This window comes from Eucyclogobius newberryi, unplaced genomic scaffold (genome assembly GCF_026437365.1).
Source record: "Eucyclogobius newberryi isolate DKJ021-1_F unplaced genomic scaffold, fEucNew1.0.hap1 SCAF_2, whole genome shotgun sequence".
In the NCBI taxonomy this organism is placed as follows: domain Eukaryota; kingdom Metazoa; phylum Chordata; class Actinopteri; order Gobiiformes; family Gobiidae; genus Eucyclogobius; species Eucyclogobius newberryi.
In genome coordinates, this window is record NW_027315834.1 from 20,809,845 (window position 1) to 20,831,067 (window position 21,223).

General features: G+C 38.1%; 3 protein-coding genes across 8 annotated transcripts; 2 read left to right on the forward strand and 1 right to left on the reverse strand.

Moving 5' to 3' along the window:
- Positions 1-98: 98 nt before the first annotated feature.
- On the forward strand, positions 99-8,083 carry LOC140367717 (huntingtin-interacting protein 1-related protein-like). Its single transcript, XM_072454318.1, has 33 exons — positions 99-294; positions 679-742; positions 867-1,009; positions 1,087-1,143; positions 1,217-1,297; positions 1,389-1,465; positions 1,560-1,621; positions 1,714-1,854; positions 1,923-1,980; positions 2,140-2,215; positions 2,661-2,792; positions 2,867-2,989; positions 3,070-3,253; positions 3,337-3,425; positions 3,505-3,621; positions 3,705-3,806; positions 3,880-4,062; positions 4,449-4,559; positions 4,630-4,824; positions 4,896-5,043; positions 5,142-5,228; positions 5,314-5,421; positions 5,489-5,625; positions 5,699-5,809; positions 5,887-5,945; positions 6,021-6,051; positions 6,123-6,185; positions 6,303-6,403; positions 6,483-6,588; positions 6,831-6,954; positions 7,030-7,091; positions 7,184-7,744; positions 7,825-8,083. The coding sequence occupies exons 1-33, from the start codon at positions 211-213 to the stop codon at positions 7,873-7,875; spliced, it is 3,828 nt and encodes a 1,275-aa protein (XP_072310419.1). The 5' UTR covers positions 99-210; the 3' UTR covers positions 7,876-8,083.
- Positions 8,084-8,583: 500 nt separating this feature from the next.
- rilpl1 (Rab interacting lysosomal protein-like 1) lies at positions 8,584-14,215 on the forward strand. 5 transcript variants are annotated; one of them, XM_072454320.1, is made up of 10 exons: positions 8,584-9,113; positions 9,739-9,886; positions 10,268-10,386; positions 10,468-10,707; positions 11,028-11,186; positions 11,551-11,601; positions 11,686-11,840; positions 11,925-12,029; positions 12,678-12,765; positions 13,159-13,281. In XM_072454320.1, the coding sequence occupies exons 1-10, from the start codon at positions 8,826-8,828 to the stop codon at positions 13,162-13,164; spliced, it is 1,359 nt and encodes a 452-aa protein (XP_072310421.1). In that variant the 5' UTR covers positions 8,584-8,825; the 3' UTR covers positions 13,165-13,281. The 5 variants fall into 5 exon arrangements, with proteins under 5 accessions (XP_072310421.1, XP_072310420.1, XP_072310423.1 ...); XM_072454319.1 differs by lacking the exon at positions 12,678-12,765 and having other exon boundaries at positions 13,159-14,215; XM_072454322.1 differs by lacking the exons at positions 11,551-11,601; positions 12,678-12,765 and having other exon boundaries at positions 13,159-14,215.
- A 1,076-nt stretch (positions 14,216-15,291) lies between these two features.
- On the reverse strand, positions 15,292-19,351 carry kmt5aa (lysine methyltransferase 5Aa). 2 transcript variants are annotated; one of them, XM_072454326.1, is made up of 8 exons: positions 19,107-19,351; positions 18,193-18,322; positions 17,876-18,116; positions 17,551-17,626; positions 17,416-17,475; positions 17,107-17,297; positions 16,904-16,935; positions 15,292-16,798 (listed from the first exon to the last, which is right to left on the reverse strand). In XM_072454326.1, exons 1-8 carry the CDS (start codon positions 19,113-19,115, stop codon positions 16,725-16,727), a joined length of 813 nt encoding a protein of 270 aa, XP_072310427.1. In that variant the 5' UTR covers positions 19,116-19,351; the 3' UTR covers positions 15,292-16,724. The 2 variants fall into 2 exon arrangements, with proteins under 2 accessions (XP_072310427.1, XP_072310426.1); XM_072454325.1 differs by having other exon boundaries at positions 15,292-16,935.
- Between the last annotated feature and the right edge of the window lie 1,872 nt (positions 19,352-21,223).

Genomic DNA, 21,223 nt, shown 5'->3' on the forward strand with positions numbered 1-21,223 from the left:
TGCCTAGAGGCATTTCTGGAAGACTGAAATGTGAGGGAGGAGGACCCCTGCCGAGGACACACCTGGATATACTTCATGTTGTACTTCATGTTGTACTTCATAACAGCGCTTTTTCTTAATGGTCGCGTAAACGCACAGGAGAGCACGAACATCGGCGAAACCTGAAACTGAAGCGCGCACTGGAATAAAAAGACTCAGCATATCATCATCATGAGTAAGGCAAAGAACAAACCAGAGAAAGAAAAGACGGAAAAGGCCATAGCGGCGGAAAAGGAGCAATTCCACAAGCAACAAGTAAGTATAGCTTAGTTTTATAGACATTAGTAGTCAAATAAAACCTACACAGGACAATAAAGTGTTAAACACCGGGTCTTAATTGGACGGTCCAATTTGGATCAGGTGTTTAAGTTGTGCCTGACCATTGGGACATGAAACATCCTACGCCACTGAACCAGCCAACATGAATCTAATGTTCATATTAATTATGCAAAAAATGTCAATGAATATTAATTTAATAAATGGGATGGTTATTAGCCTATAAAATATAGGCTACAAAAAGATATCCCTGAAGTGCATTTTTAAACATTATTTACATGTAAAAAGAATCTAATTCCATTAATTATTTTTGCAAGCTGTAAAAGGGTTACATTACAATAATGTATTTCTTTTCTGTTTCAGCTCCAGAGCATCAGCAAAAGTGTCACTTCAGCTGAAGTATCACCAAAAGAGAAATATGTGCGCAGTATCCTCTTATTGTTGCCTTATCTGTTCTAACAGGACTCATTATTTACTTATCAAATGGATGGATGAATGGATGTTGTAATGCTAGTTTTAATAATGACATGGTTTCCTTGACGACTGCTAAGACATAATTTTGGGAACTCATAAGGAATCTGGAGCAACAACCTTCTGGTCTTGCACCTCAAACTTGCCTTTGTCAAGTAACTCTCTGGTCAGCTGGAAGTTCTGCTATCTGCTGCACAAGGTGCTCAGGGACGGACACAGAAATGTAAGAGTGTGGACTTACTTTGGTTTTCTTTTACATTGCTAAATAAAACATGTTTTTTGTATTTCTTGTATTTTCAGAGTGTAGTAGACTCTGGCAGGCACACTCGAGGAGTGAAAGACATGGGTGTGCTTTGGGTGAGTGGAACTCAAACTTATCAAAACTAACAATCATAAAATATATATGTGAAAATCAAATATTATTTTTCAGGGAAACTTGCATGATCGATACGGACACATTGTGGCCTTATATGCCAAATTTCTTTCCTGCAAAATTGAATTTCACAATAAGGTAAAACAAACATAATAAAAATAAACATTATTATTTGAAACCTTTTATAAAAAGATTTTTAAAAAAAGATTAAGGACCATTTTCTCAACAGCACAAAATGATTCCTGGAAACTTGGAGGCTACTGATGAGACCTTAGAGAGAGAATCAGGAAGTGACATGACCAAAGTGTAGGTGTTCTGTCCTTTTCATCATTTGTTTGTCATTATACAGCAATAATTGTAGTCATTAAACAAGCTTGATGTAAATATTACAATTGTATAGGCTAGACATAACAAATGAACTGCTGGATTACCTGGACTCTGCTCTTAAAATGGCAGAAACGGGTTAGTGTTTCAGTGTATAATTTACAAAATATCCCAACATTTGAACCCCTTCTCATACCGATTATGATCCTATTTTGCCTGTCCACTTTAAGTCCTGCGGCAGTTTGATGCAAATGGAGCCAAATCCACTACTGCTTCTGGTCAGTGCAGACTGACTCCTTTGATCCCACTTATTTTGGACTGCAGCTTTCTGTACCACTTCTCAGTTCTGTTGATGTTCAAACTTCACAGCCGTAAGATAATACATTTAACAGTCACTTGAGATTAAGTCAACTTCAGTTACATTTAATTTTCATTGCAGGCATTGCTCCTGATATTCTTCTTGGACACAGAGAGCGATTCCGTGATCAGTTCATGAGGTAAATAAGAATGTACATTTGGCCTTGAGGACATTTAATGTGGCCTCCTTCCTCCACTCTAGTCACAGTAATGTGAGCAGCACAAAAAGGAAGCAGCCAAATTAAAAACCCAGAATTTTTAATGTATTGTTAAATCTCCTAAATATTTCTTTGTGGCAGCCTCAAACAGTTCTTCGACAGAGCTCGAGAGACGGAGTTCTTTAAAACTTTTATCCAGATTCCAGATCTTCCTGATGTAAGTAATGAAAAGTTCATCATTGACAATTAATTGAATAATGTGGCAACTTGTTTTTGGACAGACATGTGTGTTTCCGTACTGACGAGACATCATTAAAGGCTTTATTATTAGATGCAGACAGACTGCGGCCTCGTTTTTGTTACATAGTGCTGATTTTATAAGAGACTGGTGGAAAAATGTAATGATATACACACACAAAAAAGTCTGGTAACAGTTTTAACCGTAGTTAATAACTAGCGTGCAGGGGGCAGGTGCAGAGCAGCTAAAGTTCTGCTGTAAGCAAGAGTGTGCATCATGCTCTCCACTGAAGGTCCTGTTTTAGATGTTGAGAGGTGCTGTATTGTAGTCGCCCTTTTCCTCCCGACAGTTTCCCAGTGAATAATGGGTCAAATGGAGAGTACAGAGTTCCTTATGGGGACAATAATATGTACCTTCCCTTCAGGAACCCCCTAACTTCCTCCGTGCCGCTTCTCTGGGAGAATATAAGAAGCTAGTGGTAGTCACTCCTGGAGCAGAGCATCCAGCGGAAGAGGAGGAGCAGCAGCAGCAGCCAGAGTACAGGGAGATGCCACAAGTCAGTATTCACACATGAGCCATGACTCCCCTTACTTTGAGTCCTAAGGTAATATTTTGATATAATATTTTCAGTACTATTTACTCGGCCAAATGGGAAAGCCAGAGGCCCCAATAGAAGAAAAGGAAACAACGAATTTCCTGATGAAACGAGAACTAGAGGCCATTAAACCAGAGATGCAGCTCATCAAGTCTGAGGTGAAATTTAATCTTAATCACCGTCACAGGCCAGAGTGAATAACTGACGTGAATGTGTGACTTATTTCTAATTATTTTAGGCCCAAAGGTGCATAGTGGAATTAAAGGCTCAAGTAAATCATCTGGAATCTGAGCTTGAGGAGCAGCGCACACACAAACAGATGGCTATGGTGGAAAATGAACACCTGCGGATGGAAGTGGGGGCCTTGCGAAGTAATAATGTGGCTAATGTTGGAGCACAGATTGGCTTCAAAGAGGCAGACAGTAAGCCAGTTGTGTTAGTTAAAGATTGGATATGAAATAAAAGTAGAGCTGATGATGGTAAAGTGACCATTCTTGTAATGCAGGTAGAGCTCAAGCTGCAGAGCTACGGTTTGCTCAACTTAAGGAGAGACATGCTGAGCTTGTGACCAGTCATGCTGATCTCTTGAAAAGGGTAAACTTATATCTCAATATAATCATTTTGTTCTCCTTAATTGTACTGTACTTTTACTGCCACTTCCTTTACTCTGCAGAATGCAGAAACAGTGAAGGTATTATCTTTTACAAAACAAGACTATGATGACATAAAAAAAACTAAAGAACAACTAGAAAATGAAGTTGAACATTTGCGACTGGAAAAAGGAACAATTGTAAGACCCCTTTATCTTAATATTACACTCAAAATAAACAAAGAACATCTTTCATTCTACCATTTTTTTACTCTGTTCTTTAGATGAGCAAACAGCAGGCAGACGTTGACAATCTCAATAAAGACTTGCTGGAACAAAATGCAGAAATGGCTCTTCTACGAAGCACTCTGGAAAATAAAGAAGCGGTAACTGTGATGTTTATTTTTTTGTAAATGTGTGTTTTTGTCATCTCATAATGCTGTTATGTATTGACAATAGGAGGGCTCTCAGGTGAGGAGCAGTTTGGCTGCTCTTCAAGCAGAACGTGATGTCTTACTACGCTCTATGACAGAGAAAGATGCAGAGCTTTCCTTCCAGAAACAGCTGCAGAGCACATTTGACCTGGAGAGAGACAGACTCAACCGAGAGATCGAGTCTCTGAAAGCTCAGCTTCAGCAACAGGTACAGTCTCAAGTCATAGTGATACATTGTGTTACATTTTAATTTGTTAGTTCACATTGTAAATTGAATCTATTTGCATATTAGACACTGAATTTCAAAACCTATATTTACACCCTTCACAGACTCTGTCATGTTGGGAAATCTGAACCTTAGATTTCATTTGTTTTTTGAATAAGAAAAGTAGACACAATTTGACAGAATTACCAGGGGCCTGAATGTTTACTTACTAAAACTCCTTGATCTATATAATGTCATTGTACAACGTGTGTATGACAAATATACCTTCCTACTATTCTTCCTGAATGCATTGAAAGCTTGAATGAAATTGTTTATTTATAAACTATACGTCACAAAGTGCTGACAGTATGTTTTATTGCATTTTATAGCTTGTTATTAACGCAGCGCAGAAGTTGGAGATTGACAAACTGAAACGAGAACTGGACTCTGCACATGCACAACTTTCACAAGCAAATTATGCACTGCAAAGCAAAGAAATGGTAAATTGATTGTCAGAAATGCATTTTTTTATGTTTAATATGTAACGCACTAAACATTTTGCTATCACAGTCTGGTACCCAGCTGAACAGTACACTATCTGGTCTTCAAGCTGAAAAAGAGGCGCTACTACGCTCTGTGAGGGAACAAGAAACAGAGTTAACTTCACTCAGACAACAATCACAAGTCCATCAGAGTTTGCTGCAACAGGAAAGACAGAAAAGCAATGTGGAAGTGAGCGGCCTTCAGGCACAGATACAGCAGCAGGTACTACACGGCCCATACCAGCATGTGCTTTTTGTTGACAGTTACTTACTACTTATTTTTGTGTGTGCAAGGCCTATCGCGAACGTGAATTGTCTCAGAAATTGCAGGACGAGCAGTTTTGTTTGTTGCAATGTGCTGTAGTGGAGGCTGAAGGTATCATATTAGATGCACTGGCCAAAGTGGACGACCCCATACATGTGCGCTGCATCAGCTCTCCGGGTAAAATATTTGAAGAGGTTAAATCATGACATAATTTAAGAAAAAAAAATCTTCCGTTTCAAATGTTACGTAGCAATTTTCCTCTTAATTTCCTTCAGATTACTTGATAAACCGAGCTCAGACCACCCTGGCTTCCATTGACAAAATGCAGCAGAGTCATCTTGTCTATCTTGGAAACCGAAGTGGTGAAATACATTGCACCTCTTTGTATATATTACCGTTTAGTTGTGTCTATGAAGTAGGTTACGTAATGACATTTTTTGCCTTCAGATGCCAGTGGTCTCTTGAGAACGGTCACACAGTTTTCTCACCTTGCTGCAGACACAATTGTTAACGGAGCGGCGACATCACATTCTTCTCCCACTGACCATGCTGATCGTAAGAAACACACAATATGATGTAAAATCATTTCATCTAGACTAATGCACTACTTTGTCCTACACAGGCCTAACTGAGAGCTGCCGCGAATGTGCAACTCACTGCCTCAACTTTTTGAAAGACATGAAGAGCCAATCCACTTTGCAGAGTGCGGATCCTGCAGCGATACGCTACACTGTGCAGCGGCTTCTAAACATGGGACACGTAATATTACCACATTGTAGTTGGTAAACCTGTACTGCTAATGTGTTTTTGACAGGTTCTTTGATATATTTAGGAATTGCTTCCAAAAGGGCAAGATGTCTTAAAAGAAGAACTGGGAAACATGGTCAATAATGAAATGCTTGCGACATCCACTGCCATTGAAGAGGCTGTGTTACGAATGGATGTAAGGAAACAGACAACTAATACGGCCCAATTTTCATTGCACAGATAAACATTCTTTTCTCTGCCTGTCTTTCTCAGGAGATACTTTCTCAAGTCAAGAAAGACACGTCTGGTGCTCAGCTGGAGGTCAATCAAAGGTACTGTAAACAGACGTTTGAGCATTAATTCTTATCGTTAAACTTTCTGACAATATTTTATCTCTAATATTCCAGTATTCTTGGATCTTGTTCAGACCTGATGAGGGTGAGAGCTCCAACATATCTTAAGTGTTTCCCAGTGTTTATTTATTTATTCTTTTAATTGCCTTTTCCTAGGCTGTTCATATGCTAGTGACTGCATCTACAGATTTACAAAAAGATATTGTGGAAGGGGGCAGGGTGAGTGGTTGTGTTTTTTTCAGTTCTGTTTGCTATTACCATGTCAGTTGTGTTTAGTGACTATTTTTGTGTAAAAGGCATTGTACAGTTAAGTCACATTATTTGTATTTTTAAAAGGGTGCAGCATCTGTTACAGAATTTTATGCAAGAAATTCTCGTTGGACTGAAGGTCTTATTTCAGCCTCTAAAGCTGTGGGCTGGGGAGCCACTCAGTTGCTGTGAGTATCAACCTCTCAGTTCAGACCTCTTAGTCACATACTTTCTGGTTAAACAACATGGTGTAATTTTATTCCTCAGAGAGTCAGCAGACAGAGTTGTTGGGGAGAAAGGTAGCTATGAGGAGCTGATAGCCTCGTCCCATGAAATTGCTGCAAGCACCGCCCAGTTGGTTGCTGCTTCAAAGGTACATTTAATGTGTTTAGCACTTCATTTTTCATATTAATTTAAAGACACTTTTTATCAAACAAAGAAAGATAAATGGAGGTTTAAGTGGAGGAAGTTACATTTGGTTTATGAGAACTAGGATGAACAAAAATAATCATAGTATTTATTTGTAACCACATTTTATTTGTACAACTTTGTTGAGTAAAACCTATTTGACTCTTAAAGTTTGGTATAAAACTCTAAAATAAGCTTTTGGTTCAGGTGAAAGCTGATCGAAACAACAAGAAACTCCATACTCTTCAGCAGGCCTCACGACATGTTAATGACATGGCCGCTGTCGTAGTCACCTCCACCAAACACGGACAAAAGCAGATCAGTGACAAAGGTACAGACAATTTAGTCGGCTGTATTGAGCGTCACAATGTTAAAAGGTTGAAACTATGTTGCTTTGCATATCCAGGTGTAATGGACTTTTCTGGCATGTCTTTGATCAAACTGAAGACAGAAGAGATGGAGGCACAGGTGGGTTTTGTGTCTTGCTTATTGACCTCTCTTTTTAAATGCTGTGAGCGTAACTAAAAAGGCTTTTATACTGTATGTTATAAATGTGACAGGTCAAAGTGCTGCAGCTGGAGAATCAGTTGGAGCAGGAGCGTGTGCGTTTGGGGGAACTGAGGAAAAGACACTATGATCTTGAAGGGACAGGATCTACCGCAGAAGAGGAGAGCTTTCCACCACCTCCACCTCCTTTTTTACTGGACTCAGCCGTAGCGGCTCTGCCCCATGACGACACTCAAACCAATCCTTTCATTCAAACTCAGACACCTCTTTCCCAAGCATACACTCCTCCAACTACATTTCCTTCCCAGTCCTACCCTCCACCACCAACACAGTCATCTGCGTTTAATCATGCCCAGAGTTTCATCCCTTCCCAGGCCTACACCCCTCCACTGCCCTCTGTCCCATCTCAGCTCTATGTACCGTCACAACACTACACACCAGATCAACTGTATACACCTGCTCAGATATACACGCCAGCTCAACCTTACTCACCAAAACTTCAGCCACGATCACAACCACCGTCATCTCAGCCTGAGGGACAGAACAACAGGGAAAGCACAAGACATAAAAAAACAAATATCTTCACCAAATCAGGGAACTTGCTGAAGCAAGCAGTAAGACGGACAATAATGAAAACATCTCTTCATATGCTAATAATTATGCATCTAATTTTTATTCTTCTATTCCCCTGCAGTTCAAAAAAGGTGAATCTGGAACTGGAGAATCATCAAGCAGTCATTCTTAAAGGGGATTTGACATTTGATTTTTTTGCTTTTTGCGGAAACTGTATTAATGCTCTAACATGTTATGATCATTTGTAAGTTATTTTAACCCAACCTGTATTAAAACAATGCTTTTCAGTCCATTCAGCGACTCACAGCGCCCTCCTCTGTCAGTAAAGTCTGTGTCATGCGCAGTACAAACTTCGATGTCGCCACCACAGGGACTAGACAATCAGTGAAGTTGGAAAAACGAGACAATCTCAAGTGTCTGGGTTTGTAAAATGTATTGCCAATTTCTCTGCAACAACAACGTAGTCTTACTATAAAATACTCCTAGATCCTAATAATGAAGATTAAACGTTTTTGAAAGTAGCTTATGAATAGTTGCAGGGACTGAGATTTATAACAGATATGCTTTTCAAAATATTTTTTGTTTTGTGTTTGTTTTTTCCCCTTTAATGTAGGTTTGGATTTGTTCTTGGTGGACAAAACATCAATAGCTAGCCTATACAGTATTTGGTCAAATGTGCCATAGATTGTTATTTTTAGACACTTGAGAATATCACAGGAGCTCATAGTCTGACTGCAGACAATTGTGATTTATGTGAATACTGTCAGTGTTCCCTAAGCCCGCTATTCTCACGTAAGCATATGACCAGATGTGGCTAAGTGTAGGACAGGCCCGTGTTTATTTCACTCTGAAAAGTCTGGCCGGAAGCGCGTGTTGATGTGTCGCGCCTCAGCAGTGGCACAACAGGACGGGAAAGCCTCAGATGGGACGCCGATATTAATCTTAAACAAAGTACAAGTTATATCCTGTACCACCAATGGACACAATGTTGGTCGTTTTTTTGTCAGAAGTCGGTGTTCGGATTTTGACGTATCGTTAGGGCGCAGAACCTGCGTAACTGGGATCTTCTGAGAAAGGAAGTTTCCTTTGGTCAGAGATATTTAAGTGGACAGCGCCGGGGCCATGGAGGACTTGGGCTCGGCTCTGGAAAAGAATGTGGCCGAACTTACGGTAATGGACGTGTATGACATCGCTGCTGTGGTGGGACAGGAGTTTGAGCGGATCATTGACCAGTATGGCTGCGAGGCGCTGTCCCGCCTCATGCCCAAAGTAGTGCGCGTCCTTGAGATCCTGGAGGTGATGGTCAGCCGCAACAGCATCGGCCCTGAAACCGAGGAGCTGCGCCTGGAGCTGGACAAACTCAGAGTGGAGAGGATAGAGCGTCTGGAGCGGGAGAAGAAGCACAGAAAGGTCCTAATTTATACAGTCTAAGGTCCCAACACAGAGAAACACAGAGCCATTCGCATAACTGCTACCAAATAAATGGTTTAGTTTACAAACAGAATTAAAATGATTATGGTTGTTTGCTTATAAACTAAAACTATAATAACCGAGGCTAAAACAATAACGACACGTTGCCTATTTACGGTATATTATTACTATTTGATTATGTACCTTTTATTCCTACGTCTGTGTGATGATTCTGTCTTTTGCTTTAATATTAAGCAGTACAAAGTAACATTTCTTGGCTCTGTAGCCACATAGATCCATAAGCTTCTATAAAAAGTGCATGTGTCAGTTTCTCGTGACAGTGACACTTGTTGCCAGGTGACAGATACCTTGTGTCTTGTGACTCAGTCTGTCTGTGATGGCCCTTATGACATGTGTTCACATCAGGGCTCAAAATGAAAAGATGTTTTGTGGATTTGTGGACACAGCGGCACACCTACTTCAAATTGTGTATCTGATCTATCTACTGACATAGACATCTATTAGTCTGAAATGTAGGGTTAACGTTGAAGAAACACTAAAGTCCAAGATATGGCAGAACAACAATATGTATGGTATTACACATGAATGTGTCTGCTGCTCTTAGGAACTAGAGGTAGTTGAGGATGTATGGAGAGGGGAGGCTCAAGACCTGCTTTGCCAAATCGCTCAGCTGCAGGAGGAAAACAAAACTCTCCTCACAAACTTCTCCAGCAAAGATCCACTGAGTGAGGAGGACTTGCAGAGACATGAGGGTGAGCATGACCACTTCACACCTGTGAACTATAGTGAGCTTTGTACATTTGTTATATATATTATAATTATAGAATTATTATCTGCATTACTCAAGAAATAAGTCAAAATAGCAATGGCACATATGCAATGTTATATTTATTCATATTTATCATTCTAAATTATAATCCAATATCTTCTCACACAAATGGCCACACTCATAAGAATGGCTGCTCTGTTTTGGATCCCTCTCTGCTTTGACATTGGCTTCACACAGAGCCTGTAGTCAGCCTCTATCGGCAGAGCAGATCAGGATTCTTTGCACATGCAGCATGCTCAGCTGCTCCCCTTAGACATACAAATGATTAATTTTTTGCATGTGCATCATGTTGTTTATGTTTAAGGAATGACAGAAAGAGAGAGGCAGGTAATGAGGAAGTTGAAAGAAGTTGTAGACAAGCAGCGAGATGAGATCCGAGCCAAAGACCGTGAGATTACACTGAAAAATGAGGACATTGAAGCAGTAAGGACCCACTGTGACACTCTTCATTCTACATATGTATAATCCACATTGCCAATATAAAATGTCGCCTGTTTTTTATAGCTCCAACAGCAACAGTCTCGTTTAATGAAAATCAACCATGATCTGCGACACAAAATCTCAGTGATGGAGACCCAGGGAAAAGCAATGATTGAGCAGAAGGTCGAACTGGAGGCCGGCGCTCAGGCTCAGTCACAGGAAGTAAATGCTCTCAGACAGGAAGTTACACGTTTAAGGGAGCATCTACAAAGAGGCCTTCCTGCACCAGACCCCGAGGAACCTCTGCCCCCCTCACCAGCAGAGGTAATGTCAATGTTGGTTTTGAATTTGGTGTTAAAAAATGTAATATAATCGTTGTAGACATTGTATTTTTAGGATAATCTGAGATTATTTTATAACATGAACCAAAAGGAGTTGGGTGTGGATTTTTATTAATAATTTTTTATTGATATATTGATCCATTTTTATTTATATATATATATATATATATATATATATATATATATATATATATAGTTAAAATATCTAATAACTATCAAACTCTCAAAATATATTTGGTCAATATTAGGCTTAAATATGGAGCATTAAACTAGTCGGATAACCACTATGTCCAACCCCCATAGCTAAATAAAGCTTGTGCAGTGAAAGGAGCTAAGGGCTGCTCAGAAAGTGTTGAAACTTCAGGAGGAGAGGGCCCTGTCTTGTGTTTCGTCTCTGAAACCTTCAGTGCAGAAGGACAGAACTCTGTGGAGGAGGAGGAGGAAGAGGCCGTATTATTTTGGGTAATAGTGAAGTGTCAAACAGCGTGGTGTGATTTTACATTTATTTAACCAGAAAAAGTTGTGAAATTGAATGTGCATGGGAACTAACAATGTGAATATGAATGCACTGTTGACCCAGACACAGCATGTTGAGTTTGCTCTTTGTGCTGTTGAAAATGCTTCAATTCACAGGGACAACTGAAAAAGTGATTACAGTATATAGTGTTTATTTTTGCTCTGTGCATGAGTGATAATTGGTATCACTGATTTGTTTGATAATGAAGAATCTCGATTAGCTTAAAAGGTAAAATATTAGTATGTAAAACTGGAGAAAAGCCCGAAAAACCTATTTAGACTAGACCATGAGCTCACCCTTTGTCACCAGGAGACGATGTGCAATGAAGATATGCCTGCTGTGTTCCAATATTTTACCAAGGTATTTCACCTGCTGCCCTGCCTTCAGTTACTCTGATCTCCTTTACTTCTTCGTTGTAATTTTGTTTAATGACTTGTACCCCAGGAGGCACTATGTGGAGAGGAACATGGTCATTTGGACCCAAAGGACCCCAATCGGCCACGGTTTACGTTGCAGGAGTTACGGGATGTCCTCCATGAGAGGAATGAACTCAAGGCCAAAGTCTTTATGTTGCAAGAAGAACTTGCCTACTACAAAAGGTGTGACCAGAATGATCTTCTAAATGTTATGTTACAAGTAGGTTTATTTATTAAACTTACAGTATATTGATCACTGTCTTTCAGTGAAGAGACTGATGAGGAGCTTGTTGTTCCTTCACCTTCACCTTCTCCTGAACTGAGTACGCGCTCTGGCTCTTCAGCCGCACCAGAGTCAGGAATCAAACGCCTGTATGTGATTTCCTTCACACTTATTCATTCTGCCATGTTATCATTATTGAATTTCAGATTATGGTGTGCACAGTAAACTCAGTCTTATTAAGAGCACAGAGTTAACTTTGTCTTTTACAGCAGCACTAACAAAATGGTGCAGTTGTCATGGACTAAGGGTGCATTCACACTAGAATTAGCACTTAAGTAGGACTTAACCGGAAACTAACACGGACAAAGCCAGGGCTAAACTTTGGCTAAAACAAGAACAATTAAAGTCTAAATCAGAATCAAACAGGGCTCAAACCAACGACCAAAAAAGTACAAGTGTGTAATGTACTCTTTATCATCTGAACTTCACTCTACATGCATGGAAAATGTATTTTCAATTGTAGTTGAACTGCAATAGAAAACTAAGCCCCCCAAACCAATATCTTATAAAACTTCCTTTTCATGGGTTTCAAGCTATTGCAACGGTCCTCCATTGTTTTAGCAATTAGAAATGTATTTATTTTGAATGGAGAAAGTCCTTGCAAAAGCCTTCAAATAATTAATTAATCCTTTGTCTGAAACTCTTGAATGTCAGTCTAAAAGGCAGTTTTTGGTGAATATTTTACTTTCAGTTTGTCATTTCTTCGTCTTCTGTTTTTGTTTGTCTTTGTATATTAGGCTCTTCACAGCCATTATGCCGATGGTGGCGGCTGGTTTGATACCTGATGACCCCACCTTACAACCAATCAGGCGTCTCAGATCCCTTGTACGACTTTATTTCATTGGGTTGTCTCATCTCTCCCTTCTGTGTTATTAATTGCATGTTCTTAATTAACTATTCACCATTTATAGAATTCTGATTGGTTGATTGTAGGGCTATCACATTGTAAATGTACAGTGTGTAAAGAAATAAATGAGAGCCTTGAAATCATCCAGTCAGATTAATTAGATTGTAGTATGTAACACTGCCCATGTTCAGAGTAAAATGGTTTTACTGAAATATAACCCAGTATAACCCAATATATACACTCAATGATATAACCATTATAACATTAGCTGGTTCTTAATACGACTGATATTTACTGCACACAACTACCAAAGTGCTGTCTGTATGTTAGCGGTCTACTTTAATAGATGTTGTGTTCTTTATGTGTTCTAGGTTTAGTTTCTTCTCACGTGACAAGCAAAGGAGCTCCCAGCGGAATATGTCATTTGGTGGAGGCTTCGCCGCGTGGCCAGGAAGGGAAGATGTTTATACTGAGCAAGCTGAAGAGGCAATACAACATTTGTAGTTATTATACAGTAGATATAGAGTTTTCACACCAAAGCATGGCATGATCATTGCCTGGGGATTTTATGTGCTCAACTCTATATGTATATAAGGCTCACAAGCAGAAGTGGGTAGAATAGCAAAAAAATGTACTTAGGAGTAAAGTTACTTGAAAATAATATTACTAAAGTAAAAGTACAAAGTAGATGTCATCTAATATATAATTTGAAGTTTATGCAACTGGAAGAACAAAACATGAAATTATGCACAAAATCTTCAATAGAAATATGACTCAAGTAGGAGTAAAAGTAGTACTCCACAAAGTATAATTCCTTGTAAGTAAATGTAACGGAATTCTACCCACTTCTGCTCATAAGCAACCCATGGAAACTAAAACTGTGTTAAAACATGACAGAGATGAGAAAAGTAAGTCAGAAAGTATTGTTTACACTGCAATCTTAAAATAAGCCAATGCAGTCTGAGAGGGTTCTGCTCGTACTACCTGTGTGCACGGGTCCCCTTCACTTCATTTATATTATGCTCGTGCCTCTGACACTCCCACCTGTTCTGTAGATTTTAAAAAATAGTTGTAAGATATTTGTTTATGAACCGAGACAAAAAAAAAAAACCTTTAGACTTTAGATGGAAGTTGATTATGCAAATTGCAAAACGTATGTGCTATGTATAAATCAATGTGTGGCAAAGCAACTTGGATGTGTCAGCAGGTGTTTTATTACATTTAAAGGCATTATTCTTTACTATAGTAATTACAACTAAAGTTATACTATTTATTTTCTTATTGCATTTTAAAACATTAGCCCTTTTTATTTAAGCTACATTACTTGAAGTATAAGTTTCGCTTTCAAGGATATGAAAATGCATTTTTCTATTGTGAAAGTGGTTTGATGTTGTGGCTACATGTTGTTTTAATTAAACAGCCTTATTCTATATGTTTAATTTGTAATGAGTTTCAGGCAACTGGGATGGAGGGGGTCAAGATTTATTTTGTGGCCAGTGAGCCATTTTTGAGTAATTGTAATTGTTATTATCCTGCTGGGACAGTTTCCAGAGTCAATTTATTTTAGCAAGATGCCGAGGTCCAGCAACAAAACAATAATCCGCACTGGCGTATTAGACTGAAGGTATTGGCTACATTTTATGGCCTCAACTGACCAAAGCACTTTTTTTTTATTTATTAGTTTATTCATCACAGACAACACACATAAAACACTAACCTACACAAGATGCTTGTGCCAAGTCATTGCAAATTTGCTCATTTCCACCTGCAGTGCCTGGACAGGTTGATGTTAAAAATGGCGTTTGTGTCAGTCAAAGAAAAAAATTATATTAACTCATCACTCATCCAGTTATTAATTTAGTAAAACCGGTCACACTCCACAACACTATCACACACACTCACACAATATTTACACATACTATTCATGTCGCAGAATTCATGTTCAGTGTGTACATGTTTGGTCAGTAAGAAACCATTGTTTCATCAGGCGTGTAAACATTTCATAATTTCTACATGTGATTTCATGTGGAAGGATTTTCCAGAGGGTTGTGGCTCTGCAGGAGAATTATCACATAGTTCCATTTAATATTCCAGACATTTTAGGCCAACAGAAGATGCTTCAGCCTCTGTGTGATTGTATAGCAGGCATTTCCATAGTTTAATAATTTTCTTATTCCCATTTCCATTTTTGTGAATAGGCTTAACAGTTTGCTCATGTGAATGTAGTTTTGGCAAATAACTAAGAATTGTTTGCAAATGTACTTCCTTATTCTCTAATTAAAAATAGTCATACAGTAGCCTCACAGCAAAAAGGTCCCAGGCGCACATGGTGGTACCTACGGATCCTTAATTAAAGGTTTTTACAATGAATTGAATTTGATTGAATTTTAAAGATTTCTCTTTACAGGGACTTTCAGCAAAGTATTGTTCGTTAGATCAATAATTTTGTATTTTTCTTATTCAATTTACGTTTGAGAATATAAAATGAAAGAAGAAACAATATGTACTTGCATAATACACCTTTATTCAACCCCAGCATTAGGATTTATAATACGCTACAACAGATCCAAAAATGGCAGGGTTAACTTTGCATCTACAGATTATTGCATTGTTTGTTCATAATGAAATAGTGGAAGTTACAAAGACTTTCAACTTGTTTGGTCTTCATCAGTTCATAGACTTGGTACGACCATAAAAAAATCATTACCAAAGTTAAAAGGCTCATGGTCAGTGTACACTTACATTTAATATCGAACAAGAACTATTTTAAGAGTAGCAAGATAAATATAGAGAACATCAACTGATTGTAAAATTTAAATACTAATGTGTTCAGTTTTTTGAGAAAAAGTTAATTTGAGAAGTTATTAATTATGCACTCTGAAATTATACATTTGTTTTCATCTGCATTAAATGGTTGTAATATAACTGCCAGTACATTTGGAAACATGCAGTATACATAAATGAGGTAAAAGGCAACTGTGCACTATTTTGAAAGTAAAAATAACATTTCAATGTAAGAAAAGTAAATGCCTAAAAAAAGTCAATTTCCTATGAGAACCAGTGAAATATCCAATTTACATTTTTAGTTGTTCAGAAATGCTTGATGTGAGTTTGGAGCAGTACCCTTAACCATAATTTGTGTGTCAAATTAAAATAAATAAACAAGAGTGTGCAAAATATTTACATATAACTGACTGTGATGAAGAATAGCTTAATTTGCTATGCAATACTAAAGTTTAAACATGAATCCTGTTTCTTCTACTGGAAATAAGCTGTACAATTTAAAATCCATCTTTATCTTAAGATGTTTTGTAGAACTTAAACTCAATAATATCAGTTTCAATTAATTTGGGTTATTTGCCTGAAATAAACCACTGAATATTTTTTATATTGACTTGCATAAAATAATTTAAAATTATCCATAAGTTATTAAAATACTATATATAAAAACATGGTTAATGACTTGAGTTCTTTCATTATGTTCACTGTTAATAGTTTATAGTTCAGAACCAATCTGCAAAAGAAATTGTGAATAGCTACGGTCAATGGCAATGCCATTTACTTAAATTGATACCATTGAATTTCGAAAAATCTGGTAATCGTCTGACACTATGCGTTTTGCTGTTATTCACCTCTAATTAAAAAAAGCAGTATAAAAGTGCAGAGTATTAACAACAACCTGCATGCTGTTGTAGCACTGCTTTGTGTGGAATACAAAATGTACAAAAATGCAAAACAAGAGTTTCGTATACATGAAAGAAAGAAATATAGATGTACTTCAAGTGAAATGTCGCTAGAACCTTGTTATCAGTTCACACTAGATGACGCATATTAAACCGTTTCCTAGCAACTGAAACCAAATGTACATTCTGTTTCTAAGGCTTTTAGCAAAAGATAAGTTTGACTGAAGTTTTCCCTTAATTTGATAAGACTCATATCATTCTTTTAGCCATGGATGTGCTGCAATAGAGGCTTTACTGCGGTCTCCATAGTCGTACAGCAACTCCTCCCCTTCATCAATGTTTCGAGAGGCAACAAGAATGAGATGAGGAGCACCACTGATGTCATGGAGTTTAGTTTGGCAGTTTCCATTCTTACTGTGATTTATCAACCTACCCATTCGACCCGTCTCTTTTGTGGCATCCACACTGTTGATGGAAAAATTAAAAGAAATAAGAATTTCAAAATCAAACACAAATATTGCCTATCCCCAAAGTAGCAAACCCCACTGCAGAGGTATGAACACTACTAAGACACTACTTGAGTTAATGTCTGTCTTATAATCAGTCACAAAAGCAGAGATGAGGCATTCAACATACCAGTATGTTTTGCATAAGTACTGGAAGTAGTACATGTAGCAGCCAGTAGCTGGATTTTGGGCATACTCTGCCTCCCTCTTTTTGGCATCAGTTCTCTGTAACAAGTCGCCATGATACTCAACCACATATTCTCCTTTCTGGAAACTTCGAGTTGCAAATACTCCCCGGCCCTTTCCTTCAATTTGCTGCACCTTTAAAAACAAGTGGGTTAGCCTTCATTTCACTTCATCATTTTGTTTTTATGGCAAGCATAAATTGTGTAAAATTCTAAAAGCAGCTCAAACTTGAAATAAAGTAGACAAAAACTACCTCCATTCCTCTCTCTATTCCTTTTATGATGAGGTCATCAATGAGTTGTTTTTGTTCACACTAGAAACAAAATAACACCGGACATGACATGAATATGAGCAAAGTGAATATATACATATATAGGTGTTTTCTCACCTGAAGCTCTGTTTTACTTTTTCTTGAGCTCCTCCTTATTGGATAATAGTCAGTAACCTTTCGATTATGTGACGCACTGCAGAAAAGAAAACAGTAACACAAAATAATTTTGAAGCTGAAAATATATACAAATGTCCACCATCATACAGTGGCTAAAATTGGTATTGTCTTTCCTGGGTCAATTAAATCAAAATTAAAGATTGTATGGCCATATATGATTTATTTGCATGTGGATTGTGTCGATTACTTGAACCGTTACCAATATCCAGTAGCACCTTTAGAAATGAAATTGGTCAAATAACATTTTGAGCCACTTCATATGCACCTTTTAAGAGTTGATCTTCTTTCTTTTTTGTAAACTCCTCGTTTCGGATGTTTGCCCTGAGGGGTTCTATTATTGTTGTTATTGTTGGTATAAAAAAGATTGTGAGATAAGGCTGTTACAGCAGAAGGGGGATGAGTGCAACTCAGCACATCATGTTGCCGTTGCGATGAACAATTACTCCTTTCTGTCAGGTCTGAGCTCAAGTCTTTTGCTGCCATGCTGAAAGGCTTTGGTCTTCTACCTGTAAGAATAAAAATAAAATATTGCTTCAAATATATGTTTCCACAAATTGTTGAGAATCAAATAATGTCACTCACTTTCTTTGGGCTCATTTTCCTGGGAGTGTGGTGAAAACTGTGTTTCCTTGTTGATCTTTTTTTCATCATGCACGAATAGCATCTTAGTGTGGTCTATCATTGTGATAGAATGGCTGTTACAAACAACTTCCTGAAACAACATTCAAGCAACAGGTTTAAAAATCTGAAATGTGGTGTATTAACCTTCATTCAGTCAGTTCATTTGGTCAGAATAGTACATGTTAATATATTGGTACATGCACTAATTTCCCTAATAATTTCTTGTGCCACAGTGCTATTCAATGCCAATTATACTGAGATCAAAATAATACAATAACTTGTTCCATATGTGAGGAATGCCATATTATCTTTGAAAGAACACCCAAAAATCTTTGTTTAGAGACAAGGGATGGTGTTTCGCCTGTTCATCTGTGCAGGAGCAGATCCACAAGACTGTACAGTCCTGATGTCACCCACGTTACCAACGATGATGTGAAGTCTGACCCCACCCAAATGCAAAACTATAAAACGCCTCAGCTACAGACCAGATGACTCTCATTAAAGACGGTCCCTTTTAAGTAGCTGTTTTGAACAGAATACTAACATTAATTTAATATTTATTTGACCGATTTAAATTGATTACCGACAGGCAAGATTATAGTTATAAAGTAATAATGTATCCAAAGTAAAGGTCCTACTAAAAAGTTTTAGTGTGTGCCTATATGGTACGCAAGGATATATATATACACTTGGTGTAGTAGACATATCATTAGCCAACGTTAGCAACAGTACACATTATTAGATGTTGACTTCCTGACAACAATGTTTTTTGTGGTCACAGTCAAACATAAAATACATTATCAAAGCTTGATTGTGAAAACTCGTTGTCATCGTTTTTTCTCAAAAAAATGCACGGAAACCTACGGGGAACTTACACCATTCATGTCCGACTTGTTTTGTAGCTCCAGTCCAGCTTTGTGGTAAAAATCAAAACAAAAATTATAATTTAACTGAATAGAATGGCATTGATTCTCTCATAAGTAATTGTCTTTTTGATTATGCTCCGGGAACCCGAGTCCTGGTTTTGTGTCTCAAATGTAAGCAGATGAATAAATACAGCTTGAGCTCGTGCCGTTTCTCTCCGCCATTTTTGCACGAGTCTACTACTTCAGGCTCGAGGAAAACTCATAATAGATCCATGGGAAAACTACGCCCCCTGTCGGCGGTGGTCACTCAAAGCACTCACTATTGCATACGATGGGCCTTTTCCCTTTTCCACGAAACCGACCGGCTAGTTCCGGTTGTCTTAAAACTGCGGATCTTCACTTCCTGCTCCATTCATTCCTTACCGAAAATTAGCAAAAGCAAAGCGGAGAGCGAGTTACAGATTGATAATCACTGGCAGCATGTTAAAACCTTTACGTACCATGTAAATACTTAGTTTTGTCTCTAAGCTGGCTACAAAAACATACAATAACATTTAATCAATAACGTTAAAATAACACCACAAACTGAACCAACACTCCACTTTCCATGCCTTCCATGTACTTTAATCAAGTTTGCCTGTTTAATATTTAAGTTAATGTATAATAGCCTTTAGCGGTGAGACAAAAACAAAGACTAAAACCTTTGTGTTAATTAATTATTGATTTATTTAATAATACTCCATAAGGAATAAATGGAGCAGGAAGTTGAGCTCCGCAGTTTTAGGGAAACCAGAACTGGTCCGTGAAAAGGGAATGGCCATGCACGGATCTAGGGCATGGCCATGCACGGATCTATTGCATGGATCCATTTTATTATATATTGTCTGAATAAATAAATATCTAAAATATCCAAATATATTACTACTACTTATATTAATTATCAACTCGCCTGTTCAAATTTTGAGAGGGAAGTCAAAATCTGCAAAGTGCAAGGACGTTAATAATTTTGTGGGACGCAAAAACATAAGTTTTCTTAGCATTAACTTGACTAATATTCATTCATTCATTTCCTACCGCTTGTTCCCATTAGGGGTCACGGGTGACTGGAGCATATCACAGTGACTGACTTTGGGCCTTTGACTTGACTAAGAGTTACACCGAAAATGCCCAACTGAATTTTAACATTCTGTATGAATAAAATACTTTCACACAAAAAAAGTGAAACAAAATAATACAAAAATGTTCAGATGTCTTTAGGAGAGGAAAGGACATTATTTACCCTGTTTTCCTCAAATGTATCCAACCAACAATTAAGTGAACATATGTGGTATAGAGAATTGTGCTTTATGTGAATGAGATCATGGATCTGGTAAAGTTTTATAATGAAAATAAGCCCTCCGCAAACAGAAGAAGAAGAGGTCCAACGTGCGTCATTTCCTGCCTAGCCCTCGTTGTGTCACGTGACGGCGCATTAGCTCGCTGCCTCTGCTACGTTAGTCGTTTGTCATAGGGTAGATAAAATGCTAAAAAACTCGTCTGTGTTGGTTTATTGTCGTCGTCGGGTGCTTTTTGGCCGCGAGGAGACCCGTTTGTTCCGACTTCTGACAAAGTGGTGGACCACGAAAACAACGGCTCTGGGCCTGCTCGTCACGTGACCAACATGCGGCGGAGCGGTTGATAAAAGATGGCGTGAGCTGAGCGCGTCGCTGTGAACAGGACAACAAACCGCGACAGCGCCTCTAAAAGCGAGCTGCTGCGACTGCTCCTGTTACAGGCGAGTTACATTTCACCAAAGGACACCCTCAACAGTCGCGTACATGTCTCACTATTGTATCGTTAAGTGTGTCAAATTCTCATAATTCTCGCGATCTTAATGTTTGTGTTTGTAGATATTTTATCTTAAGCTAGCTTGGCTCTGGAGACTTGCTAACGTTTGCTATCAGTGGCAATGACACAGTAAATAAAGTAATGTTTTTGTTTTGTATTTTTGCAAAATAGTAATTATAATGGAATAACTTGGTCTCCACCCTGTGTTTGTGTTTAACATGATACAACGTTATTTTATTTTTGTAACTGTTGCACTAACGTTAGCAGCTTCTAAATTGACGGAATCTAATCTTAATTTT